This window comes from Pseudochaenichthys georgianus, chromosome 13 (genome assembly GCF_902827115.2).
Source record: "Pseudochaenichthys georgianus chromosome 13, fPseGeo1.2, whole genome shotgun sequence".
NCBI lineage: Eukaryota > Metazoa > Chordata > Actinopteri > Perciformes > Channichthyidae > Pseudochaenichthys > Pseudochaenichthys georgianus.
In genome coordinates, this window is record NC_047515.1 from 22797096 (window position 1) to 22806857 (window position 9762).

The 9762-nt window shown below is 39.6% G+C and overlaps 2 protein-coding genes across 2 annotated transcripts; one reads left to right on the forward strand and one right to left on the reverse strand.

The window, feature by feature from the left end:
• Nucleotides 1-44: 44 nt before the first annotated feature.
• LOC117457877 (uncharacterized) lies at nucleotides 45-2803 on the forward strand. Its single transcript, XM_034098132.2, has 6 exons — nucleotides 45-380; nucleotides 581-626; nucleotides 728-819; nucleotides 905-1015; nucleotides 1627-1903; nucleotides 2489-2803. The coding sequence occupies exons 1-6, from the start codon at nucleotides 67-69 to the stop codon at nucleotides 2702-2704; spliced, it is 1056 nt and encodes a 351-aa protein (XP_033954023.1). The 5' UTR covers nucleotides 45-66; the 3' UTR covers nucleotides 2705-2803.
• Nucleotides 2804-3326: 523 nt separating this feature from the next.
• Nucleotides 3327-8566, reverse strand: LOC117457801 (uncharacterized). The gene is made up of 13 exons (XM_034098033.2): nucleotides 8414-8566; nucleotides 7763-7979; nucleotides 7220-7295; nucleotides 6674-6979; nucleotides 6416-6500; nucleotides 6241-6332; nucleotides 5750-5947; nucleotides 5427-5513; nucleotides 4876-5129; nucleotides 4544-4672; nucleotides 4295-4435; nucleotides 3898-4012; nucleotides 3327-3566 (listed from the first exon to the last, which is right to left on the reverse strand). The coding sequence occupies exons 1-13, from the start codon at nucleotides 8425-8427 to the stop codon at nucleotides 3346-3348; spliced, it is 1935 nt and encodes a 644-aa protein (XP_033953924.1). The 5' UTR covers nucleotides 8428-8566; the 3' UTR covers nucleotides 3327-3345.
• Nucleotides 8567-9762: the final 1196 nt, after the last annotated feature.

Consider the following 9762-nt stretch of genomic DNA (forward strand, 5'->3'; position numbering starts at 1 on the left):
AGCCTTTTGGAGCTCAATCTGTCCATCCCATGCATAGCTGCACTTTTGGGAGTTTCAAGACGCACAATGCACCGACGCATGGCTGAGTCTGATTTCTCAGTCAGGGAACTGTACAGCACCCTTACAGATGAGGAATTGGACCAGTGTGTGAGAGACATTAAATCCAGGCAGCCTCACTCTGGATATCGAATGATGAAAGCACTTCTCCAAGCTCAAGGACTGCGGGTGCAGTATGACCGGGTTAGAGCTTCCTTGCACCGTGTTGACACCATCGGAGTCATATCCCGTATGAACAACTTAGGATGCATTGTTCGAAGAACCTACTCAGTTCCAAGCCCCCAGTCTTTGATGCACATTGACACAAATCATAAACTAATCCGGTAAGATTAATACAGATTAATTCATAAAAGTATTATAATTTACTAATAATATAAATATATTTTACTATAGGCCTATTCATCATAACATTTGATTGAATAGTGCTTCTTTCATGTTACTGCCCATGTGAACACGCATGTCTTCAATTGAAGATGATATCAGATGCTTTGAAAATGTAACTTATTGTTAACTTAATTTACAGCTACAACATTGTCATCTTTGGTGGCATAGATGGCTTTTCGCGGAAGGTAAGCAGTTTTCAGGGATAACTATACATATACATGTTTATCGTGCTTACTGCATATAGCTTTTTGTCGCATTCAATTGGCCTAACAGCATTTATCTGCAGATAATGTATCTTGGTGCAGCATCCAACAACCTCGCGTCAACCAACCTGGCCTTCTTCCAAGAATCTGTCGAGAAGTTTGGTTTCCCTCTTAGGTAAATATTTCCTGAGGCAGTGGGGAAGCTGCCACTGAAACCAACACTTAATGTGGTCTTTGTTGTAATTGTTGGTGTATTTTAGGGTACGAGCTGATCAGGGGGTGGAAAATGTGGACGTTGCACGTCTCATGTTTACAGTCCGTGGCACTGGAAGGGGCAGCTTTATATCCGGCAAGAGTGTTCACAACCAACGGTAAGTCCAAAAGATCAGAGATTGTTAGTTGAAAGACACCATCTCACTGCTGCCATGCCAGAACTGTACTGTTTGCTACACATATACCTTACTAGAAGCAGTACTGTTATTTGCAATAGTGTGAGGTAAAATTCCTCTGAGTTGATGTCTGTCAAAGGGTACTGAACTGTGATCTCTTCATCATGCAAATTAAACAAATCTCTGCCTTGCTGCAAAATAAAGTGTGTAGAGTTTTTGCTGGGCAGTGTGTGTCAAATTACATTTGTATGTCACACCTATTGTCTTAGTATGTAAATAACACGAGATAATGTTTTAGAAACATGTTACAACAACATCTATTGTTTTGGACTGACAATGAGTCAAGAAATGGTAGATAAATGAATACACACATTGAACAGCAGATCATTGGATTGCATTAAAAGAAAATCTATCTGTGTGCATTTGTTGTTGATGGAAACCTTTTCTCAACAAAAGAAACTGCTGAGATCTTACATTATCAGTTGTTTATTATAAATACTTAATCATTCCATGTCAAATCTGCCACAAATCCAGATATTGAAATTCCCTGTCCTTTAACTTAAAAATGTTCTGGTAAACTTGCAATTGTCCAGGATAGAGAGGCTATGGAGAGACATGTGGACAGCTGTTACAGTCATCTACTATGATGCTCTACACTACCTCGAAGAAGAGGGTTTCCTCAACATTGGCAATGCTACACACCTCTTCTGTTGCCATTATGTGTTCCTGCCACGGCTACAAGATGACCTGGACACATTCCGCAGTGGCTGGGCAAATCATCCTATAAGAACAGAAGGCCATATGACCCCAAATCAGCTGTGGGAGCTGGGACGAATCCATCACCCAATTCCAGTTTCTGATAACATGGAGGTAATGTTGTCCAATGTTTACAACTTCAGTGCTTTCAATAGTATTGATCCCTCAGCAACTAAAAAACTGAAACCGCTATCCATGCTCTTGCAAACACCTACCAACTCCATTGAAACTTCCCCTGTATTTTCAACCCAGAGCACCCTTTAAAGAGAGCAGGTGGCTATAAAGCCTCAGTTCCCCGTCAGAAAGGGTTATCTGACAGCAAGGTAAAGCGGTGAAAATATTTTAACTATAGCAGTTATAGTGTATGGCACACGTTTGGATGGGTCAAATGCATAAGAAAGGTTTCCTGCTGAGAAAATGTAATTTATCTTACCATTACATGTGGGAACAATTCATATTTAGCTGAGTGACTTACAAAAGTGTAGGTCAGAATAAGAGCCATGAACATTTACTAACCAACATGGGCAGTGGTTTAAGGCTTATGTTCCTAGAGAAGGAGTTACAGTATGTGAAAACAGAAAGATAAATGAGTAGGAGCATATAGATTTCAAAAGCCACAAGTGCCCACCTTACTGCTGCTGTCTATCAAGATAATTAATACCGCAAATAAATGAGGCTTTCTATTTCTGTTATTTTTAGGGTGTGGATATTCCTCAGATTGAGTGGGAGAACAGTGGATTTGCTCCTGATGGCCACTCTAGTGTCATTGTCCCAGACACAGAGAGCCCACTGACTGATGGACAAATGGCTGCTTTAAGAGAAGCTGTTGACCCACGAGCTGCATCCCAGTCCTTTGGCTCTGATATCTACATTGCTGCTGTTCAATTTTGTGAGCATGTTCTATCTGATGACTGAGAAAGAGAGCTTAGGTGTTTTTCTCCAATGTATCCAAATGTGGCACAAACATCCACTTCACCTTTGTTTCCTTGTTATTTTACAGATGTATTATGTTTTATGGCAGACAACTGTTCTGCTTTTGGAATCTTCAAATTGTCAAGGAAAAATAATAAATTAACATTTGAAGAATGACAAATGTTCTTTTGTTTGTTGTTATGCGAACAATAGTGATGTCAGATTTGATCAGACACATAACATATTAAAGATACAATTGGTCAATTCATAAAATGGGAAGACAATCTAAAAAAGGTCACGTTTGATATTTGATTAGTTTCTTGGAGTTAATCAGCACGATTAACAGGTGCTTCTGACTACCCTCAGCTCTGATTGGTTGTTGTCCTTTAGCTGATCCGTAGACCCTCAGGTGTGTGTAAACTACAGGTTATGAAGTTATCAGTATTTGCCATGAGAAGCAGGTAGTGATCTGTAATCTGCTGAAAAAACATCCATACTGTGCATCACTAATACATATACTGGGCTGTCCAATATACAACAGGCTGATTCTGAACAGAAGAAAGGGAGGACTTTATTTAGTATTTCCACAGCAGAAAAATACTTAACACTGGAGTCAATGAACAACTCTGCCTTCTACCAAAATATTAGACAAGACCAAATCCTGTTTGACAAGTTCCAATACAAGCCAGCATTACATTTTCAAAAGATGCATAGTCCTTGTAATGCCCTGGGATGCGCAGGGTCTCGTAACAGGTTGAGGCAGTGGGGAAGCTGCCGTTGACCACCTCAATGGACAGATTATTCCGTGGCAGAATCTCCCACCCGGTCCAGAATTTCACCAGATTGGCCATTACATCAGGTGACGCTGTGGATTAACCAAAAGTTGTTTAAATGAATGGTTGCTACAAAAAAGAAAAGTAAGTTAGGAAATTCAAATAATTTTTAGTAGTCAATTAAAGCATCACATTTGTTATCTGTACTGTAAGAAATAGTTGTAAAGTAGCTTTTTTTACTTGAGTGTCTTAGCACACCTGCATGTGTAGGACAGTTGTGTCGGAGTGAAGTAGAAAGCATATCCAAAAGTGGAGCGCACACAGGTTTGTAAGATCAGGAATGTAACATATTAGGTCTTATACTTAATATCATCATACTTTACTTCAATAGCATGTTGGCATTATTTCTAACTGTAAACATACCATTTTCAATGAAGCGGCGAAGATATCCTGATACACGGCATTTTGTATCAACTGAACAGTCATCGTCCTCATCATCATCATCATCACGAGGCCAGGTGATGCGCTGAAGAATGACCTACATTGACAGCCATATAAAATAACAACATGGTTACCGGACACTAGTGTGAGAAATTTGTCTTAAAATGGGATTAATTTTTCCTCAAGCGAGCCATGTTTGACGAACCTAAACAAAACTAGGAACTAATCCTAAAAGATTGATTACAGGCACAATGACTGATACTGGATAAAGATATGAAACCTCTGTCATATAATAGCATTCAAGAAAGGCTTGGATTTAAAAATATTACATGATATGAATATATATTATATACAAAAAGATAAAATTGGACAAATTTACCACAGGGCTATAATCCACTGCTCCCTCTTGTGGAAATAGCAGGGCCACTGTGTCAGGGCGTTGACTCAGCATGGCCCACATTGGCGTCTCCTTAAGACCACGTCTGAGCTGCTTAATTTGTCTTATGACACGTCCAATTACCTGTTATTGACAATAAGAGACAGAAGGTGGAACACTTTTTATCTCATCCACAGAAATTGCTTTGGGATAAAGTTCTGCATTGTCAATATATCATAACATTTCACGCACAGCATGGATCAACATCTTCTCAAAAAGCCATCTGCGGTTATTTCCGGTAAGGCAAGGGAGGTCCCAGGCGAGGACCAAGTCCCGGACACTTCTTTTACCCTCATCAGAGATTTCGGATTCCCCTTCAAGCTTAAAGACACAGAGGGAAGAGGAAATAGAATGAAAAGATGTGTGACGGACGTCGGACACTACACGGTGGGTGTAGAAATTCACCACCCCTTTAGCTTTTTTTCCACAATATAATACAGCACACAGAAAAAAATAGCTAAAAGGGTGGAGACTTTCTTGCTTCAGTGTATAAATAAGTGAAGGGGGTTGGATTGAAAACATACAAGCCTGATTGTTTCCCGGATGTCTAGGTCTGGACAGTCCTCTAGTGTGACAGTGGCAGTTTCAGGACTTCCTCCAAGCAGGACATGAACAACAGCAGGGCTGAGCCCCGACAGGCATGGTCCTCCATGCACGAAGGAGTGTCCCACCATTCTCCCAGCCATGATGAACATGTCACTTTCAACGAGAAAGTGAGAGGCTGAGGGCACTAAATGGCCTGGCTCTCCATCAAAGAGCCGTGTTCCGTCAGTGTTTGCTGTATAAGAGATGTTACATTGAAACAAAGTTAAATTAAGTACTACATCCAACACTACCATTGGGTAGTTGTATTTATTTTAACATTTTTATTAAGATTACAATTGTTTTGCCATTGTAGGCATAACATATTTATTATGACTTTTAGAACTTTTATGGTTAGGTGAGCAAAAATATAAAAAGACAACAGAAATGTAGGTTATATTTAAAAAACATTTTAAACACAAGACATGCTCCTGCAAAGCAACTGTAAATAGTTATTTACAATTCATCTTACACAAAGCTGAATTCTACATACCAAAGTTGATGCAAAACCCAGAGTTCAGCTTCTCCATGCAAGTTGAGAAGAAAAAGCGACTAACACCCTCTCCAATGGCTGCATCACCTGCAACACAATTCAGGGTTTGATATAGACCATTTAAACGGAATTGCATTGCTTGGCAACAGCTTATGTCGATGTTTACCTCCTGTCAACTGATGACATTCACATACACGGCAACTGGAAATAAACTGGGACACATTTAGAATGTTAAAAGTTTACAACTGAAATGGTCTATAGTAAAAGGCAAAAGCAATAGGTTTAAGTTTTCCTAGACTACTATGACATGTAATTGAAGCTACCTTCAAGTCTGCATTTTAAGGGTCGTCCCCATTCAACGTTGGGTTTCTTATAGAAGCAGATTAGTGCAGCGTCCTGTTCCGCAGGGCTGCTTCTAATATCCATGCTGAGAAGTAAGGGATTCTTCGATTCATGAATGCTCAGAACATTATCTCGAAACTGAGATATGGCCCTGGTAGGATCCTGAACAGTGAGCCACTCTAGTAAGAGACAAAATAAAAATGTTATCAGTTAAGCTTTCACGTCAGACCTGCCTGTAAAGAAAGCCAGCTCTGAGAAATACATTCAGTAGACAGTTCATCAGTTACAGCTCCCTATTTATCAGAATGTACCTTTTGACCTTTCCTTAGCAAGGATACAATTTAAGAAAAGTATTTAATTTAAACCAATAAGGTGTAGACTATGCCATGTTGGATATGCTACTCTTTACTGCACCACCACAGTTTACCCTCCCTAACATTCTTGCCCCACAGCAACCCTGATTAGGACCTACCTTCTGTAACTGCTGCGCTACTTCCGGATGGTCCAGGCATTGCTGCTTGTTCTTCAATGACAGTAATCCTATCCAACACCTCATTTCCTGCACTGCCAACATTCACAACATACTTTTTCTACACTTATATTCTATTTGTTAGACTGATTTAATGTTTTACATCTCTACAATATACCTTTCCCCACATGAAGCAGCATGTGCCTCAATGGAGTCAGCTTGATACATTTCCATGCACAGAGGACAGGGCTGCTGCTCTGGTGCTGTGACATTTAAGTTGGCAAAGATGAACAAAAATCAGAGGTCAGCAAGAACCACTGCATTATGTCATAACTGTATTTTACAACAAGCCATGTGTCCTTACCATGAATTGTGATTTTAGGGCATCTGCGTGTAATGATAATGGAAATGAATTAATTTGTACATGTTATCTTACCCTGCTCACAACTATCCTCCACAACAGCCAGGCTTTCATCACTGTCAACATCAATGATGTTGCAAGACTTGATGTGTTCTGTCAGGAGCTGCAGTGGAATGGCTGCTCCACACTTCTGGCACGTTGCTTTATGCATGCTACTGAATGCTTCATCCGTTAGTAGCAGTGGAGTTGTGTCGAGTTCTTCTTGCATTGGAGCTATGAAAAAAGTAGATCTACCCCCCCGGTTTGCAGCCTTTATGATCTTGCCTGTGTAGCCAGTATCATCAGGTTCCACAAGGGAGAGTGTCCGTGTACCCCATCCACCTATAGAGAACATTTCAATGGGAAAAAAATCCTTTAATGGCTTGATGGATAAATTAACTTGTTTATTTTAAAAAGTTTACAGTTAGACATGACTTACATGCATTCAGTTGATAACAGAGAATGGCATGCCAAAACACGTTAAACAAAAATGAAAAGAGCAATTCACAGCTCTATTTGGTGAGCATTTAGTCAAAATAAAAGCTGACACCATTTCAAAAATGATCACAAAGTTTTGCAAACCTGCTGGTTTGTAAAGCAGCCAACCACCAGTTATTTTCTCCAGTTTTGGAAATACAACTTTGAGTGTATGACATAACTGTAAGAAAAACAGTAACACAAAACAGTTTTAGTTAAAAAAGCCAACCGTTCACAATTAATAAACATGAATTCCTTCTGAAATCTGCTGAGATGAAAGCTCATTGTACGAGCATGTCAGTCTTGCTTTAATGCATTAAAGCATAATAATTTCAAATGAGTTAGCTTGGTTGGAGAATTAAAGCCCAGGCCAAAAACTTTCCAAATACATTCAAGCAGAATATGTTAAAGGCATAGGTCACCCAATATTTAAGATTCAGTCATTATCTTTTCATCGTCATGCCAGTGTAAACTCAGAGGAGATGGCTCACTGCCAAAGTAGGTTTTTTCCAGTCAATTGCACTAAATAGTTGGCAGTCTTAGTTGCCACATCTCAAATAGGAGTGGTGTAGCACTAATTAACAGAATTATTCATATGTTACGTACAACTATAGCAACAACTATAACTCATCTATCGCATCTGCTTACCTCATTGTGTGTTGTGCTCTCATCCAAGTTAGCAGTCCTGCGGCCTAGCCCCGCCTGCAAGTGCACTAGTTGCTCTGGCCCTGTTGGAGTTTTTTCATACGTCTTTGGTAACAGGTGGAAAGCAACTTCCATGGGTTTGGGTCTCTTGGCAGGAACAAGAGTCGCTGCAGGGAAACGCCTCTTCCCTCTTCCCTTAGTGAACATACCTGGAAAGGATCTGTGGAAAATAATAAATAAATAAATTAGTATGTGTACATAGATCAAATATCACAATATTTGTTACCTAATACCTTCATAAAGATATATTGCGACGAGATTGTAGTGTGGACTATTGGTGCGTTCACAAAATATTTACACAATGAGAAGTTTGATGAATAATCATCAGTAATGTAGATATAATGACTATGAGGGTAATAATAGAACAGCTAGAACAATCTGGAGAGTTCAGAAAGTACATAATTTAACTGTAATGCAACCTTTAAAACCTGGACAAGACACTTATTATTACTATGATATCTAGACTCAGATCAAGATGTCGATAAATCAATATATTGCCCAGCCTTGGTTAAAATGTGATCTACATAAATATATAATTACTAATACTATCAGTTTTTATCTGATCAAGTTAATGTGCAGAATCTAATTATGAACCTTGTCATTTCCATTTGAAGAGAAGGTCTTGGTGGCTGATGGCCTGGCCTCTCATTCTGGCCTCCTGGCCTCTCATTCTGGCCTCCTTGCCTCTCATTCTGGCCTCCTGGCCTCTCATTCTGGCCTCCTGGCCTCTCATTCTGGCCTCCTTGCCTCTCATTCTGGCCTCCTGGTCTCTCATTCTGGCCTCCTTGCCTCTCATTCTGGCCTCCTGGCCTCTCATTCTGGCCTCCTTGCCTCTCATTCTGGCCTCCTGGCCTCTCATTCTGGCCTCCTGACCTCTGTTCCCTGCAGGATTGTTTCCAAAAATAATCAGTAAACAAAGCCTGTAATTGTTAAGTTAACAAAAATAATCTATGTGTACGTAATTATAAGTGTATTTTTAACACTTAACCTTATTTCTTGACTGGGGCAAGGGACACTGCCACAAGCTGCAATCCCTCCTCTTTCAGACGGGCTTATCAAGGACATCAAGTGTCTGACTGATCTTAGAATCTCAGCATTACTATCCTGTTAACACAAATATGGCACAGAAAAACATCACACGCTGAATGAAAATATTACTGAACTATTATTAATTAACTGAATTAGTTTACTGAACTTGAATTAACATGTTTAAATGCAGGGCTTTTGTAAGAGAGATGTTGTACAATGTAGCACTAGTAATTTTACTGAAGTAAATTATCTGAAAACTTCATTCACCACGATTACTTCTAACAACTTATGGATGTTCTTGCACCCCCTTTAACTAGTCAATTTGACTTATCTAACGGAAGTGAGATGTTATGTATCGTAACGTTACTTTGAAAACCATCAGGCGGGATCATCCACCACCCACACACACACACGGTAACGTCGCTATTCACTTGAATGATAACTACAGAGCTTACTGACAGAAAGGCACAAGGCTACATCACTCATTTAGCTAGCTAATGTAAGATACAAATGCTGTCGAGCCCTCACTGCTCGTAAAATAAAGAGCACAAACTGACTACTTACCCGAGCTCCGCTGTTCTCCGTAATTTTTCTCCCGGGCTGTTGTGATCACATGACTGACAAAGCCGTGCTCTGATAGGCCAGAAGTCGGTTTGATTGCATTAGGGCTCTACTGCTTATCCTGTCTGAGTAGCCCGGATGATGCTGCATCGCAATTTTTGACATCGAATTTGACACACCGAATTTTTGGACATCGAATTTTAAACACCGAAATATTTGATGTCGAATTTTTTTCACTTGAATTTTTGGGATCTGAATTTGAACATTCAAATGTTTTTAACTTGAATTTTTACATTTTTATTTCACATAGATAAATTCGGAGGAAAAAAAATTCAGATTCATGATTTTCAAAG